Source organism: Callionymus lyra, chromosome 1 (assembly GCF_982586985.1).
Source record: "Callionymus lyra chromosome 1, fCalLyr1.hap1.1, whole genome shotgun sequence".
Lineage (NCBI taxonomy): Eukaryota > Metazoa > Chordata > Actinopteri > Syngnathiformes > Callionymidae > Callionymus > Callionymus lyra.
This window is the reverse complement of record NC_141818.1, coordinates 29,123,671-29,140,998: the sequence shown is the minus strand read 5'-3', so window position 1 is coordinate 29,140,998 and position 17,328 is coordinate 29,123,671. Positions and strand designations below refer to the sequence as shown.

The 17,328-nt window shown below is 38.1% G+C and overlaps 3 protein-coding genes across 7 annotated transcripts in view; 2 read left to right on the top strand and 1 right to left on the bottom strand.

The window, feature by feature from the left end:
* Positions 1–707: 707 nt before the first annotated feature.
* Positions 708–7,270, bottom strand: ppp2r2ca (protein phosphatase 2, regulatory subunit B, gamma a). Of its 2 annotated transcripts, none has more exons than XM_087800072.1 (9): positions 7,005–7,270; positions 6,697–6,794; positions 6,119–6,302; positions 5,527–5,639; positions 5,274–5,451; positions 3,473–3,637; positions 3,224–3,393; positions 3,036–3,127; positions 708–2,557 (listed from the first exon to the last, which is right to left on the bottom strand). In XM_087800072.1, exons 1-9 carry the CDS (start codon positions 7,078–7,080, stop codon positions 2,263–2,265), a joined length of 1,371 nt encoding a protein of 456 aa, XP_087656198.1. In that variant the 5' UTR covers positions 7,081–7,270; the 3' UTR covers positions 708–2,262. The 2 variants fall into 2 exon arrangements, with proteins under 2 accessions (XP_087656198.1, XP_087656206.1); XM_087800080.1 differs by having other exon boundaries at positions 7,017–7,270.
* Positions 7,271–8,649: 1,379 nt separating this feature from the next.
* On the top strand, positions 8,650–13,028 carry hpf1 (histone PARylation factor 1). Its single transcript, XM_087779808.1, has 8 exons — positions 8,650–8,715; positions 10,037–10,211; positions 10,710–10,896; positions 10,961–11,059; positions 11,996–12,140; positions 12,315–12,402; positions 12,481–12,653; positions 12,716–13,028. The coding sequence occupies exons 1-8, from the start codon at positions 8,677–8,679 to the stop codon at positions 12,848–12,850; spliced, it is 1,041 nt and encodes a 346-aa protein (XP_087635934.1). The 5' UTR covers positions 8,650–8,676; the 3' UTR covers positions 12,851–13,028.
* Positions 13,029–14,746: 1,718 nt separating this feature from the next.
* Positions 14,747–17,328, top strand: part of LOC148088794 (uncharacterized) — an 86,259-nt gene continuing 83,677 nt past the window's right edge. For 3 of the 4 annotated variants that reach the window (XM_087800019.1, XM_087800010.1, XM_087800039.1), the window contains exon 1: positions 14,748–15,073. In XM_087800019.1, the coding sequence (XP_087656145.1) occupies positions 14,933–15,073 (141 nt within the window). In that variant the 5' untranslated portion in view covers positions 14,748–14,932. Of the gene's footprint in view, positions 15,074–17,328 lie in introns of all 4 variants that reach the window. The other variant, XM_087800029.1, reaches the window with a different exon arrangement.

The following is a 17,328-nucleotide window of genomic DNA, read 5'->3' as shown; positions in this document are numbered from 1 at the left end:
TTTTTTAAACAAACCAATCACATTTTCAAAGCGCATGTGCACGCTGTTATGGAGATACAGTTTCTTGCAGAAGCATGGAGCTTAACACCATTGACTGGCTAAGTTGTTAAAAAAAGTCAATTGAAATACTTGACTTCTTTTGTTGGCATGTTTCAGGTTATTTCAAATAATTTAATATTTTAATGTTTATATATTGTAAAATAGATGCTGAACCACAGCAAACAACTGATAATACATGTAAGTGAATATTGTTTGGTTTGGTTTACAGCCAAGTTGCTGTTTTATTCTAAATATTGTTATGAAATTGACTAAATAAGGTAAATAAAGAGTACGGTGTGTCAGATTAAATATATAGAAAATGTGGTTGTTGTTTTTTTTTTAGATTACATTCACTTCATCCAATGGGTCTAAAGGGGTCGTCAGTCTCTCACGGGGCACAAGAAGTGACTATAATCAGTTTTAGTTTTGTATTTTACTGTTGAGGTTTTCATCTAAAGTGAGATTTTGGAAGACTAGACAAAGAAAAGCAAGTTAGATATCTGGTCTCTGAATCATTAGCACCATGTGTTAGAAGATATCTTCCCTTCTGAGTAAAATGATTTAAAAAAATAATATCTAGATCTTTTGCGAACAAAGACATGAACTGAAACACACTTTTAATATTTTATTTATACACATTCCTGTCATTCACACATGTCAGTGTCGTATTGATAGAGTTGCACTTTTAAATTATGATCGATATACACGCTAGTAGCTTCAAGAAAAGGCAACATGCTGCTGCTGCTGATGTGCTCTGAACATTTTAAAGGTTCTTAAAAGTGATGGTCGGGTTACAAATGATTAGCCCTATAATACAATGACGTACAAGCTTTTATTGAAATGATACTGTCTCAACATCATGTAAATAAGGGGCTGATGGATTGAAGATATATTATCGAAGTTTGTGACACAACTCTTTTTCCACATATTCAGCGTTCCACCTACTTTAGATTACCGCTGCTACATATGAAAACAATTGACATAAACCCCATCAGGGCCAAGGTCACTTGGACACAGCAATTTACTGTAAACAATCCATCTTCTAAACTGACAACATAGTTTCACACCAGTGTTACATCTCATGGTATATCGTGGAGCTGTGCTGTAAATACAGGACAAGTCCATTGGATTAAATACAATACAGTTAGGAGAGTTGGGATAATACAGAAGTCTAAACCTCCGATGTATGATTGATAGATATCAGGGGACTTAGATGTGCTTCAATTTTTATATCGAGATGATTGACATTTTGTAAAACATTTTCAATTCCATTTGGTAATTTGGTAAATCAACCCCAGAAGCACATTCAAAGGATTCAATGACAAATAAATATTTAAGAAGGTTTCTAAAAGAGAACATCTAAAATCTTCACCTAAAAAAATAATATTTTCTTTTATGAGATGATGTTTATAGTTAGATTTACTGCATTCACTTGAAAAACTGATTTTCTTTTTAAGTCTTTTTAAAAATGTACATAAAGATTTCCAGCTATATAGACAATGTTAATGTGGACATTATTCTTAAAATAATAAGAATTAAACTGTCTCAAATTAAGAGTTAATAAATTGACCAATGCTCTCTTATGGGAAATACAAAAAAAACCGTTTATACAGCTCACAATAAGAAGAGTGTTAATATTAATGTCAGCTGAAGCTTTGAATGAAAGCACAATACCACTGGTGCTGCTTAAATAGTTCTGTTATTGCAAAGTGGATCAGGAGTTTCTTATGATATATCCCATCTCCGAGAGCACTGCTCTGAAGAAAGGTTTAAACTGGTTGTTTCACAGCACATTCTTCATTTAAAAGAAAGACATTTCAAATTCAGTAATAAAAAAGGCAACAAAAAACAATTATTCAATAACCTTGTTATCATCCTTTCGAGACCATTTGTCACAATCGTGTTGCTACTTTTCAAATAATCAATTTTGTGCAAAGGTTCTTAAAGAAAAGTGAGCAGTGGGACGTCTCATCATCAACAGCACAGAGTCATTACAGACAGAGAGGTGACCCTGCACCTCTTTTAATGCTCCTATAGAGGAGCAGTTGCACAAACATATTGAAAAACGGTGGCAAGTGTTACCAAAAAAACATGTCCTGATGTGTGAACTCATCAGTTAGTGACACATTTGGAGATTAAGTACATTAACAGTGTTGTCATTTAGTCACAAAGTTCTTATTTTATCAGTAAGAGCAGATCCAGTATCCGCATTATTGCCTTCTATCAGTGTGTCAGATCAGGGTTGACACGATCCTGGAAGATGTACAGGTTGTTTGTCGCTGCTATGGCGATGATGTTCTCAGACGGGTGCCAAGCCATGTGCAAGATTTTCTTAGAAAAGTCCAAACTGTCCACACCAACATCTCCACGCCGACGTTTGCCGCCCGTGTAGACCCGGCGGGTCCTCAGCACGGCTCGAGGTTTACTGCTCTCTCGCCACGCCTCCAGGGTCACGCCCCGGCCTGTGTCCCGGTCGAACATCCTGAAGAAGCTGTTGTAGGCCCCCGTCATGATCACGCTTAGAAGGAGGGAAAGTCATTGAGACTTGGCTCATAACTATTGCAGTGATGTGTTATAACATGTACTTGTCTGCTACAAGGATTGGATCATGTCAGACTTTCATGGGCAGAAAGTGCTACAATAACTATATTAACAAAATATAAACGTCAAATGATGATAAAATTAAAATTGATCTTAAGCTTTATTGATGTAGTTACTATAATATAAACTCAAAACAAGTTAATTTTCCACTTAGCCGAGCATTTGCTCACAAGACACTTGACAGTTTAAAGAACAATTTCACTTTTCAACTTTATTTTAGTGTCCGCACTACGGCGAACATACTCCAGTAGTCGACTTGTCAAGTACAGTATACAGAGATAAAAACAAACATGGAAGGTACGTGGACAGCCTGAATGTGTACACCCTTGGGTACATTTTAAAGTCTAATGCTTTGCAGACTCAGATAAAAACTCAAACAAGCTGAAGACACTTACCTATCCGAACTGTTCCAGACACACTCAAATTTGTCGAATATGCAGTCGTTTTCATAGAGGGAGCAGAGCTTGCTCCGCAGATATTCATGGACCTGCAAAGAGTATAGCGTTGACCACAGATGTCGTTTACTCATCGGCCATTTTTTCAGTTTTGAAATAAATCTGTGTAGCATGTTTTATTTAGTTACCTGATATGTCTCAACAGGGCCTTTGTCCATGTGTAGGTCCCACACCTTAGCAGTGAGGTAGTCCCTGGTCAGCAGGTAACGCCCACTGTGGCTAAATTTGACATCTGACACAGAGGAAATAATTTCTGAGAAGAAAGACCGGCTCCCTGGATCCTCAGGTTCCTCAAATACTGCAACAAATAAAGAAACATATGTGACACCGTTTTTCTGTTATCACAAAATGAAATAATGTAAAGAAAATGTTCTCACATTTGGTGTGTTTGTCACAGAGCGCAGAAGCTCTCATGTCACAGAGACGCAGCGTTCCTTTGCTGCTGCTGTACACAAACAGGTGACAGTGGTGAGGATGGAACTCAGCAGCAGTGATCACCTCCGTGAGATCTTCCATGTTGGCTGGTTTGATGTCCACAATATCTGAAAAAGGCCCTAGTCAAGGCAAACACACCATTTGGTTCAAAATTAGGATTTATATCACTTTTCTGATGCATTGAGAACAAGAAAGTCACTTAAACACCACTGCCAAGAGCCCCATTTTACCAGACGGAAAAACTGGGTGTAATCAGATTAATAAAACTATTTTCATGGTTCAAGCCTGTAAAAAAATAATGTACATTTTTACTGAATCTAAAAAATATTCCCTTTTATAAGGTAGAAGAACCCACTGACCCACTCAAGAGCCACATGAGCTATTGAGCTAAACACAATTGTAAACAAGATGCTTATAGTGACAAAGACAAAATAATATTTTGACCAAAAAAACAATTCTTTCACGCCTAGCTCCCGGTTCTATTTGTGTTGTCCCAATGTGCAGCAGACTGAAGTGTACCGCTAAATCAATTATTCAAACTCCTCAGATGCGACTTTGATTTTCTAGGTCAGCTTCCATTTGAATGAGGAAATCAGCATGGCTCAGCTAATCCAGCTTCCTCGACGAGCAGCGTTATTGTTAGACAATGATACAGTTTAATTGCCTTAAAAACCATAAGAGAGAAGCTACAGCAGTGTGGTTGGAAGTCTTTAGGCTTGTAGAAGGGGTTGGCCTTAAAGAAATTCATCGTATTGTACCTGAGACAATTCATTTTCCAAGACAAAAGTATGTTATTAAGCTGTTGGAGCAGTTATTTTGCATGGGAGCATGATTATATATATTTTATTTCATTGTAAGACACACATTGGCCTTCTTTCTATTAATTCATATTTGACCAAAAATGTACATGAATGGAAATATATATTTTTTAACTTTTAACATTATTTTAAAGCAAAGGTTATGAAACATTATCAATTACATTGTATTTATAACTGCTATGAACAACTAAATGTTTACAAAGATTGAATCATCTGATAAACAAGTTGAAAGTTGCTACTTGAAATGAATGGATTTCAGAATCAAGAATGCCCACGAAATACTAGAAACTCATCATCAAAAATACAGACGTTATGTAGAATGATACCTGGTCTCTGAGTATCTTTAATAAGAAGAACTATAATGGTATCTTTAATAAAAAGAAATATAAGACCTGATACTGCCAAACTGAGACTGGCTGAAGACGAAAGAAATTGTTAAAATTAATTACAAAGTGGTTTCCCCCAAGTGAAGCTCAAGAGGGGGCGCTCTGGAGGATTTAAAAAAGCTTATCTCAGTATAAAACAGGGAGCCACTAACACCCATGGATTGAAAAACAAACTATGTTTTGAAGGGATAATAGGAAGTTGAGATAAAAAGTGATTAGAAAACTCTTTTGTTTAAGCCGTTTACAAGGTTACTGTGAGGCAAACAAATCACTGACACTTATGATCCGAATTTTAAATCTGGCCTCATTGACAAACATACACAAAGACAAGGCAAATCATGCTAAAGAGAACAATAGCATCACACAAGACGTCTGAATCTCTTCCCCATGTCTAACATGCAGGTTGTCTACTATCTAAGTGGTGGTCTTAGTATAATAAAACCATGTTATCGTACGACTACTGTGATAAGCTGTGGCCCAGCCCTACAAATGGATTGAGTCATATTCCTGCGACTCTTAAATCATCGACGGTAGGATACTGAAGCTGCGATCTGTGATGCCCAGATGCCACATGTTGATCCTGAGGTCATCGGCAGACAGATACGTCTCTCCATCGCTGTTGACAGAGATGGAGTTCACGTGGTAGTTGTGTCCATTGGAGAATACTCGTCTGGGCCTGACCTCTACCATCAGATCTGAAGGCTTCAGTACCGGCACCTTAAAGCAATACAAAGAGTGAAGGTTGAGTGCAGTCCAGCATGAAGAGCAACATATGAACGTCTGTGTGCTCACCTGAAGGGAGGTGATGGTGGAAATGTCCTTGAGACGACCCTCCTCATCTTTCAGGTTGTATCCCTCCGGCCTCTTGTCTCTCTCACTAACTTTCCACAGCTTAATGGTCTTATCTGTAACAGGTGACAAAGGTGTTTTAGTTGATTATAACGTCAATTAATTTATATGAAAATATGTGTTTTTTCATATGTGTCTCTTAGCAAAATTACTCAAGAACAGATTTCAATGCAATTTAAGGACAAGGACCAGAAGACTCAATTTTGATTTGATCAAAAATCATCTGGATCTAGATGTTTTTGAAGGATATTTCGGTCTCTGTTGCGTAAGAACCACAGGGCAAGCCTAAGTGCGAAAAATGGAGTGTATACAATACAAACTGAAATGTTTTTTCTTGGCAGAGGTATGTTTTCTCTAAGTGCTTCTCTAGCTACTCTTTTCAACTGGGGAATCGCATTGTGCTATTATGTGATTGTTATTGCTATCCTTGTCATTCACTTGAAAACAGCATTACTGTTAATGCAACTACTGTTGCAAAATGCAATATTAATGACCAATTTAACCAATACTATAAGTGAATCAAGAGGCAGTTTACCATTGGTGGAGAGAAGAAAGTGAGCAGCATTCTGCTTCGGCAACCATCTGATCTTGTTGATTTTCTCTTCGATCTCGAGACTTTTCAAGTAGTCAAAGTCCGGCTCGTGGCTCTGGAAGGTGCTGTAGACATTGTACTCTCCTGAGTCACTGGCCTCCGCCACATGCTCGGCCTCCCCTTTAAACTGAGAAAGAATATACATTGGTTTATTATACTTTACTAGTTAGTAAACTGAATCTGGAACTTATTCTGAAACCTCAATGGGCGGACTACAGTATAGCTCAGTAAGCTACTATATCTTGAATATCTTTGAAGAAGTATTCACTGAAAAAACAAATGTTTAATATGGATTAATTTATATTCCTGTATTTCAAATATGGCTGTAACTGTATCTTCTTTAAAATGTGCAAAAGATTAAATCATGTAAATGTTAAACGACCAATTTCCGTGTGTTTTCTACATCTACATTATTATCTATACTTTGCCATTGAGATCACATTTTTTCCGACAATGATACGGAAGTAAAAGAGTGTACGTGTCAAGAAAACGCATTTGGATAGTTTTTGTGTGGAACTGACCTCTGTTTCTCTCTGAAAGATGACCACTCGGCCACCTTTATCCCCTGTGGCCAGCAAGTCCCCAGTCTGGTTAAACTCAACTGTAGAGATGACATCAGCTACAGCAACATAAAATAGAGATGCAGTTTAAGAAAAAAACAAGTCTACCAGAGTTTCCAAGTTAAAATGGAGATCATTTCAATGTTTAGGGATGATTAATGACTTAATTTAACTTCAAATCTACGGGGAATAGTGAAGCTGTTTAGTAGGAGTGAGTGTTCAATCATGCCAGGATGTGATCTGACACCACAGAGACAGAGATGACACACCGTCTGTTCTACCTTCTGTGACGTAGTCTCTTAGGAAGGTATGGTTGATTTTGGGGCTCTCAGCGTCCTCGCCCATCTGAAGCTGAGGAAGGGTGACACGCCAGCGCGCCCGTCCTGAGGGGAAGGGTCCAATCCGTGCTCTCTCTTCCAACCCAGCCTCCGCCCATGCTGCTGGGGCCTAGCGCAGCTGCCTAGAGCAAGGCATCTTGGGAATCCAAGACACCGGAGGGAGGTAAGTGTAAATGTGGATGGTAAAGAAGACGTATGAGGGGAATAAAATGAATGAAGAGATGGAGATTGTCATAAGGTTTGACATTGAGAGGTGTGTCAAGCTGTTGGTGATGATTTAGAAACTGAAAGAGCATGATTGCTATTGGTTAATGAAGACACTGAACAGTCTAAAGATGTTTGACCTTTGGAAAACACAAGTGAACACAACAATGTTCAATTCAGAAGAAAAAAAACGCCGTGCAGACACTTGGCCCTAACTCGCTCTGAAAATAAATCAGTGAATAAACACAAATAATTGCTGCTCTTAGTGATTCAAGTAGTCTCAGTAGGAAACACACATGTGACATTGATTCAGGCTTGATCAGTCAGCTGCAGCAACCTCAGGGTGTGGTAGCATCACTGCCTACTTCCCAGATCACACGCACACTTCACACACAGATAGTCCTTGACGGAGAGCAGAAGGAGAACATGATGTCTTGCCTGTGCAGCGGGAGGGAGGGAGCTAGGCCTCTGCAAAACCTACCCAATCGCCTGCTTCTGCTGTTCCTGCTGCCAACTCCTCTGCGGTAGGAAGGAGGAGAACCACTCGCCTGCCGGGGGAGAGGAATCAAGGAAGGGCAGGAGTAATGGTGAGGGGAGAAGAGGCAAAGGAGGAGAAAAAGAGAGAGAGAGAGAGGGGAAAACGAGGAGGATGGAGGTCCGCTGGCTGCTGATGCTGAGGAGATGATGCTGTGCAGCATCAAGCGTGTCATAACAGCCTCTAGCAGCATCAGCCAATCAGAGCACAGCTGTCACTGACGTACCTACCCACTGCAGGTGATGAAAGAGAGTGAGTCGGTAGATGGCGCTGTTGTCTCATTGTGGCGTTTCCAAATGGAAAGCGTTAATACTATTTTCTTTATAGACAATTATCCGACTTAAATTTCACTGATCCCGACGGGTGTTTCCATGTTTGCTCGAATTTCCAGCCATCTTTTACTAATATTAGTGTTCAAGATTATTGACCCAGCAACTATATTTTTGCTTTAACAGCAGAAACGTTATCAGCATGAACGTGGACAAAGTATATTAAATTGGACCTCAATTGTTTTGTGACACATGTAGTGGTTATTAAATAAAATAATTAAATAAAATTACAAAACAAATTAGCGCCATCTATTGCCCGTTTATGTGAAACGTATCGTGTGCAGTGGAGTCGGAAGAAGCAGACAAAAAGAAAGTAAGTAACAAGTCAAGTTTCTGCTATTAAAGTAATATATTTAATATATTTTATATGCGTTAATAAGGCAACAATCGATGGCGATGTAAATATCTGCTATATGGTGTTGTCTATTTAATTGCATCGCTATTGGGTTGCCTGTGGGGGGCGCTGTGTGCGTTTAGCAAAGTTCGTCTTTTAACAGGAAGAAGAAGAGCCAGCCAAGGAGACGCGAGGAAGAAAATGACAGGGCGCGGAAAAAGAAAACCTAAATCCGTCCAGGTAGTCATTCTTTACGTACTACAAAGCTAACCCTACTTTTATGAGAATTATTTTGCAGCTGCTCTTATACGAAACATGTGCTGGTTTAAATGATGGTTTAATGGCGACAGCGCATCATCTTTTACGTGCTGCCCAACAGTGATGGACAACATGGCAGCAGCAGCAACACTGTCGTGTGTTTCTTATGTTAGCGATTCACCAGATCACAGTTATAACGATAGTTATGTCTAAGAAATACAAATAACAGGCAGTCAGGATTATGTACTTCTCATGAGTCAAGTCTCCTTTAGCGAAAGTGAAAATGGTTCAATGTTATCACCAAACAAACATAAATTGAACGAGTGTTTGTATCTAGTCTCAAACTAATGTCTCCGAATTTGTTACACATCGAAGTTCAAAGGTAGGAAATGGGCTTATATGGCCGTGGATGGATGTGTGTAAATAGTGAAATGCAGCCTATTACAAGTGAATTGGTATAGCAGACTTTTCTATTTCGACAAGACACTCCAATCTGAAAAGCTGCAAAGTCCTTCTTATTTAATATTAAAATGTATCGTTTTTTCCACAACCCAAGACCTAGCTTTACTAAAGAGCACTATGAACTTTTCTGAACTGTGTGTTTATCTGTTTGGACTATCCAGCTCTAAAAAAGTCAATTGTGGTGTGCTGCCATTTCAGACTGCATTTTAAATTATAGATTGTTTGTTTTTTGGTCAGTGCATGAAGCGGCGGTCATCGTCATCAGTTCACTCAATCACATTATCCTTATAAAACTTGGCATTTCTTTACATTGCAATTTGACTTTGTCATACTGGTTATATACAGGTTAAATGTGCAACTTCATTTGCGTGTGTGTGGGTGGGTGGGTGTGTGTGTGTGTGTGGGTGGTCCAGCACTGTTCAGACCAGCCCTCTACAATTAAAAAACAAAACAAATGGTCTTCTTCATCATCAGGTCCGCCCATTCAGTAAGAACACAAAGTAATGTCATTGGATCAGCCAGCTGTCAATCTGCTAATAGAGCCCAGATGCACTTTAGGTTTATCGACTGATTTTTCTGCATGAAAAATCCTTTAACCATCAACTTGACCGGCACTGCAAAGTGAAATGATAAAAATAGAACTCAATCCTTTCAGTGTGAGATCAGTGCGGCAGCGTCGTTACTGAAATTCAAATGTGTGAGTCCACTGATAGAGTAGCATTAAATATATTTCTCAAGCAGCAATAATAACCCAGCACTGCACCCACATTTAGTGTGAGTCTAGAGAAAAATCTCTTGTTCGCATAACATAATTCATATTAACATTTCCTTTTTCTTACAGGATTCAACTAATGGAAACAAAAAACAGCACATAGAAGTCTCCGTAGCGTCGCCACTAACGGGGGTGACTGCAAAGCAGCGTGATGAAGTAGAGAGACTCTATAAGCTCAAAATGCCTGAAGATTTCTATCATTTTTGGGATTTTTGCATGGAGCTGTGTTCCGAAGATCCCAGGGGTGAGTTGAGGCTCTTAAATGACTATACGTGGTGTTCATATGTATTTAATTTATCAGACTAAATTACATAGTTTTAGACTATTTAAAGCACTTTGTGACCCAGGTGTAGAAAGACACTTTACAAATAACCTTTACTTACTATTTACACATGTTTTTGTCTTAAGAAATGTAGTTACCCAGTGACGATAGATATTTTTGATGAACCACCAAAACGAACCACACAATACTGTATATTTAAGAACATATTACTGACCTGTCTTTGGTTTGCATTTCATTTAACTTTGATGTATCTTTAGATCTTAGATTGCAATAGATTAGTGGAATCTATGTTAGCATTTATGTTATCTGTGAAAGGATATTATACAATTTATTGACCCCTGCAATTGTAACTTCCAGTCTTTGCACTGCAATCGTATAATTATTATCTCAAGTTGTTCGTTAATGTAAAGCTTTCAAAGGTATTTTTGTGCTTACACCATATTTCTTATTCTGTTTTAGGGGCACTTAAAGAGGCTCTTGGTTTGCAGCTGGTTGGGCCCTTTGACATCCTTGCGGGAGCTCAGAAACAGTCTAACAATCCCCAACCCAACTTCAATCTCCACTGGAGATATTTCTATGACCCACCAGAGTTTCAGACCATAATCATTGGACAGGAGGACAGTCGACATCATATTGGATACTATAGGTAAAAAATATACACCCTACGTTAACCTGCTCCGTTCTGAATTCTTTTTCCTTTTTTTCCATAGGGATACTCCTGACTCTCTTCCCTCTTTTACTGCTGAAAATGAAGCAAAGAAAGGCTATGCAATCACTCAGATTGGAGAGAACGTGTTTGCTGCTGTGTAGTAAGTGACGACAAGTAACATTTCCACACATTTTAATTCTTAATGGTCCATCAGATACAGAGGGACCTCGATATTTGTTGTTTAATTTGTGTCAGAACTGTTTAAATTGGGTCTTGGAAAAGTTATTTCAATTTTATTTTATTTTCTATGTTATTTCACATATGCTTCGACTACATATTTTATTTTAAGGGGTTTAAATTAACCTTTAGTAGAAGCCCAACAATGACACAAAAAGAAAAATATCCTATATTAACATGAAGCTCTGTCAAGTTCATACGCCATACACAACCAGTCATTTTTAATCAAAAAATGTATGAATAAATAAAGACAATTTCTCTATTTCTATAATTATTCATGCAGTTGATACCACCCCTCCAATAATAATAATAAAACAAAATAAAAATGGATCATAGTGCCAATATGTATTTTATTTTATTTTCCATGGACTAGTGCAAACCAAAATTGAAGTGATAGAGTCCTTAACACACTTGACATGGAAACTATGAACTTATCAGAGAGTTTGTGTTTTACTTTACGAGGAGTTTTTGTTTACCAATAAGAGGATCTGTAGTATAATGCATACTTTATATATAAGTTCTGGCTAAGGTTTACTTTGAGGTCAGCATGGTGTGTTTCGTGTCGAACAGGTGATTGATCTATTGGCCTCAAATTAAATGTTTTTGGTTGTCCGAAGTTTTCAAGTATTTTACGTTCTTAAAAGTTAACGAATGAATGTATTTTATTGTACATTGTATGTGCCACACTGAAAATAATTTATTGCATATCTTACTTTAATTCGATTAATGGGATGTTTAGGAAATATATACTTTTAAGTAGATACATCTTTCCTCCTTTGCTTGTCAGATAAACACACATGTCGAAGTTCCAACCATTTCTAACCATGGATTTCTTTCAAAATTCTTCATTTCTGAGCAGTTTGTTTCTACTGAAAAAGAAGAAGAGCCGGAAAGCAGGTGGAGAGGATATTGATCGAGTGGAAGAAAAACTGAAAGCCAAGGCAGAGGAATTGAATTTATCTCTTGAACTGAAGACCAAAGCCATGAAAATGAGAGATAAGAAGGTATACAAATGAATTGTCTTTTCTGGACATTGTTACAAGTATTGTTATTTCCATTAAGTTGTGTGTTTTTTAATTAAACAACTCTGCATCCTCAAAATAAGTCAGTATTGGTGCATTTGATCTTAATTGTTCTCTAAGTAGGTGTTTAATGAAATTGTCATTGTGTCGTCACAGGTTGTGACTAAGACTTTCCATGGTGCTGGTATTGTTGTTCCTGTAGACAAGAATGATGTTGGATACCGAGAACTTCCAGAAACTGATGGTAATTTCTTCCTTTTTGATCCTTATTCCATTTTGCGTCTAGTTTCTATCTGACTTGTCTTCTGTGCCCTGTTTACAGCTGACATGAAAAAGATCTGTAAAGCCATTGCTGAAGCAAAAAGTGACGAAGATCGCATTAAAGCCTTTGGCCCTCTTCAGCAAATCATCACGTTTGTTCAGTTTGCCAACGACGAGTGCGACTATGGAATGGGTTATGAGTTGGGAATGGATCTCTTCTGCTTTGGATCTCATGTGAGTATTTGATCCTTGTCTCTCTCCACTGATGATTTTAACGAATTGTATTGTCCCTCCAGTACTTCCACAAGACCGTCAAGCAACTTCTTCCAATGGCTTATAACTTACTAAAGCGGGATGTATTTGGAGAAATTCTGGAAGACCACCTCACCAGTCGTAGCCATGAGAACCTGGACCAGCTGTCAGGCCGTTGATGTTTCGCTCCAGTTAAATGGCAAATCTTCTTGAAACTCAAGTGGTGTCGCGTTTTCTGTTGTTTGTTGGTGTTTTTCTCCGAGTTGATGCTATTCTTATTTGGTGGACCACAGCTCCATTGTGTCATGATTGTACAAGGTAAATTTAGATGTTAAATAAATATTTTTTATATTTTTATCATGGGCTCTTTTCATTTATTTTGTTTTTTTTATATATAAATGATTACATGAACAAATGTATAGGACTTTACTCAACGTCTTCAGGTTAGTATTCTGATGCTGGTTTGCGCTGGTCAAGACAAAATACATTTTTATGTTGCTTTGCCCAATTTAAAAAGGCACTTGGATACCAGAAATCACAACTGTTACTTGTAAGTGTGCTGGTTATATTGTAAATGAATATTAAAAGTAAATGTGAATAAGTGTAACGGAAAACTTATGATTGAAAAGTGCAAAATGCTCTGTTTTAAACAGCCAAAACATCCAACGTAGTGAAACGGACCCATTCTTTTTTTACTTATTTAATCACAATTAAGTCTTTCTTAATTATATGCAGAAAATAGTAAGGCTGAAACATGTGCATAGTGATTTTCTTTTTTACTTTTTCTCTAGCTCTACAAATACTTGACCTTCTACCTTTTCTAATTCTTGCCTGGTTTAGATCCCTGTAGTCATCATTATTGATCTATCTGTCACACTTCATCACATTTATAGCCCAAGAGGTAGCTCGGGAAGAGGGGCGGGGTAATGTGTACACTTTATGCTATAAGCTGCGCCAAATATAGAAAATTAAATTTGTATCAAGAAAACTAAGAATCCACCTAAAGAAGACCTGGACAGAATTCTTCCATTTACAAGTATTTATGTGCCCCTTATGATGTGAGTATTTTTTATTAATCTTTCGTTTAACAAGCAATAACCTTTTTATTTTAATACTAACTGAGACGAACTTAAAGAAAGATTAATTTGTTGGGGTAAAATGAATGATGGTTATGGTGAATCGTAAACATATCTTTTGAATGGACTAGAAAAGGCACTTTTATTTGACTTTGTGTAGACAAAAAACAGCATTTATTCCCTCATATGAAGAATTAATAATATTATTTTATTTTTCATTCCATCTTTTGGTTGTATACAGACAAAAAAGTCAATGCCTGTGAAGACGCAAGTAAATAAAATATAGTAGTAAAGATAATGTCTAAATATGTATATTTACAATGTTTAATTTGGTTTCCATCAATACATTTGATCAATATAGGGTTATTTGTAGTATTAACCAAATAGGTCAAAATTATATTTGAATTTCAAACACCTTTGCACATCCTTACACAATAAGGCTGGTTTCTGGCAAACGGCTTAATTGACGCCCCTCGGGTTTAACGACCCCATTCTGTAATATTGAATAAAAACATCAACTTTGTGTCTTCATCAGTGGTGCAGACTCTGAGAGGTGGGGGTGAGAGCGAAACACGACCACTACTGCAGGTGCGTTCACGGTCCTTTGGTAAATGCTTTTTGAGATTCATTAAACGGTTCTCTATTGTTTTTAAATTTCTATTCAGTAAGGAGATATTTTTAAATAATAAAGAGAAAAAACTGCACTTGAATTGTTTACTTAAAATGGATAGAAGTAGCGTTATTTAAAGGCTTTTTGCGGTTAAATACGTCACGTTCATCGCTAATTATAATAATTCGAGATATGTTTATGAATACGACTCTTCATTTAGGTATTGACGTGTTTCCGATTTTTGTTAATGTTTTTTTTTTTACTATTTTATGACAAGATTTCCCTGATGTTCTTGAAGGCAGCATCGATTCTGCGGAGTTTCGGGAAAGCGCATCAGCGGCGCGCTCACGTTGGTTCACACAAACACACACACACACACACACGAGCGAGCTGTTACACCGGGAGCATCCTGTCAACAGACCAAGCGCTCCTTATCTCTTATCGCTGCACCTGACTATTGGACGTCCGGGTGGTCGTGGGGTGCAAGCATGACCGCGGCCCGTCTGTGACCGCGTGGATACCGAGCACCGAGAGCCTCGTTCCTGCTCCAGTCTCCCGGCAGGAACCAGCCCACCATGGACGGGATGTCAAGCAGCCCAGAAGGGAGTCTCTCCAGGGGCGGCGGCTCCGACTTGAAGATCGCTTCGTCGAGCAACACCTCCCCGGAGGGTGGACCACCACCGCCGCCGCAGCTGCACCAGGGTCGTATTCGGCAGGTGGGTGTCTGACCGCGGCTTCAATCTCCGCAGTGACCGGCCCGCAGCTCCACGGCTCGGCCCCGACGCTGCTGCTGATGCTGCGCCGGGGGAGGGCGGTCAAAGGCGTTGCCGCGATTCATCAACATCTGCATGACCGGGTAGTTTTTCCGAGGCTCGCTGCTGCTGCTGCTGCTGCTGCTGCTGCTTCTGGTTTAAATGGATCCGAAACACATCCTTTCCAGGCCATATGTTGTCATGGCGGTCAAAATAAACAGCACCGGGCCCTTCATGGCTACTTACATGGTGACGAACTTACTGTAGTAGAGGCACCTAAGATACTTTATTTAACTTTTACAGTGCCACACTAGAAACATACTAACATGTCCTTTTGGGCATTCTTGTTTACTAATCTGATGCTTTTCAAAACAACTTTTGTAGCTATGTTTTACTGCCCCATGTTGTGATATTACATCGTAAATCATAAGATAACACCTGGTAATTGTTCACTACTGTAGCTGTTTGTAATATTTTATTGTGTAGTTTTGGAAAAACAAGGACAGAAGATGGGCTGTGTTTGCTTCCTGTTTTTCTGCACTCTCCATCTAATGTGATCTCAGTAATGGACTTAAGTGACATACACTCTAATGCACTTCCTCGCTTTGGGTGGGGCAGAAGCAAGAAAACAAACATTCAAAAAAGTTCTATTCTGCAATCAAACTACCCGGTTTTAAATAAATATTTTAGTAATTGTTATGTCTTAACTGTTTCTTATGTGGATGTTTAGAATCTACCTTCGTTTTCTTGTCCTCTTTAATCATTTAATTAAATTATATTGGAAATCTTTAGACATTTATCCACAATATATATATATAAAACACAAATTAAATATATATATATTATAGTGAAATAATTTGTATCTGTTACATTTAGATAAATATTACACACTAACAAGTTTACTCAATTAAGCAAACCAACACTTAATTATTAAAGCAACGAATCCATGAAATTACGACATACAATGGCCTTCGTCTAGCAACGTGACTAAGGTTGTTTTGTTTTTTTTAATTAGAATTTCTATACTTGGTTCCAAAATGCTTCTGGCATCTTACTCGCCCGTTATATAAAACAACCTGGTTCATTTGTAACAAAGTTGAATCGTGTGTTATTGATGCAGAAAAAAACCCTGTGAAATTATTCTTTATATCTTCACTCCACAGCAGCAGTGCCCCCAAGCTGGCCAGTAAGATTGACAACAAATATGGGGTTATATTTAGAGTTAATTTCCATGTGGAATACTATTTTTAGAAGCATTAATGACAATATTCTCTCGATATTGACGCAGCAATGCTTCATGTATGTAAATGTCAACACAAATATTTTGCTCATCAATTATCTTCTGTCTTGTCCGAACAGGCTCAAACAAAAACTTAAATTCAGACTAAAAAAAAACTCAAGTCTCAGCCAGGTCTAAAAATATCACTCGTCTCTCATGTTCCTGCAGAAAAGGAGCTTCATATTGGCCGTTGTCTGCTCACTGAAGCCATGAAACACGGTTTACATGCTGCATTGCACTGGGCAGCGGTGTACTGTGCCAGGAGTGCAATTTACATCACTAGCCAGGCATGAGACGCTGTCATGGCTCTGTCATATTCACGTCATATGAGTGAACTCCAGATTCAAAAGAAAAGTCATGCTACAAGAGAAAATAATGATCAATCATTGCAAAAAATGTCCTTTTGTTTTAGTATGTTTCCCTTAAAATAGTTCCTTGTGTTAATGTTATTACTGAGTTCACAGTTGTAATATCCTCAATATATTAACGTGTTTATTCATTTATTACCCATGAAATGTATGTCCCTCGTGTTTAAGCGAGTGTCAATATTTCTATCACTCTTAAGCAAGCGAGTTCTTTAACTTTCTATTATTCTTTTGTAGGTCTGCTACTGATAAAATAATGATATTATCTTCACTTGTGCTTTTGCTTGCATGACGCCCTGCTGAACAACATGGCCTGTTTGTGTCTCAGCACGTTATAGATTTGTTTTTAAAGGATCTGCATCTCGTAGATAGTATTCTGTAGCACATATTCAAAGGACTTTCTGTTTGTTTGTTTACCATCTGTGGTATTGCATAGGATCTAATCTCAACCATTTATATTATTCCAGCAAAATAGTTTACAATATCATAGGTCAGATTTCACTGCAGCATATGACATTTTCCTATCCAATTTAAGGCTGCTACTGTCTCCTCGATGTCTGCGCAGGTCTGTATAT

Excerpts from the sequence above, each read along its gene's own strand:
- hpf1 (XM_087779808.1), top strand. The coding sequence starts at position 8,677 with ATGACAGGGCGCGGAAAAAGAAAACCTAAATCCGTCCAG. Across the intron at positions 8,716-10,036 it reads GAAAACCTAAATCCGTCCAG|GATTCAACTAATGGAAACAA; the intron begins GTAGTCATTCTT and ends TTTTTCTTACAG. Across the intron at positions 12,403-12,480 it reads AGAACTTCCAGAAACTGATG|CTGACATGAAAAAGATCTGT; the intron begins GTAATTTCTTCC and ends CCCTGTTTACAG.
- ppp2r2ca (XM_087800072.1), bottom strand. The coding sequence starts at position 7,080 with ATGGGCGAGGACGCTGAGAGCCCCAAAATCAACCATACCTTCCTAAGA. Across the intron at positions 6,795-7,004 it reads CACAGAAGGTAGAACAGACG|CTGATGTCATCTCTACAGTT; the intron begins GTGTGTCATCTC and ends ATGTTGCTGTAG. Across the intron at positions 5,452-5,526 it reads CCACCATCACCTCCCTTCAG|GTGCCGGTACTGAAGCCTTC; the intron begins GTGAGCACACAG and ends TATTGCTTTAAG.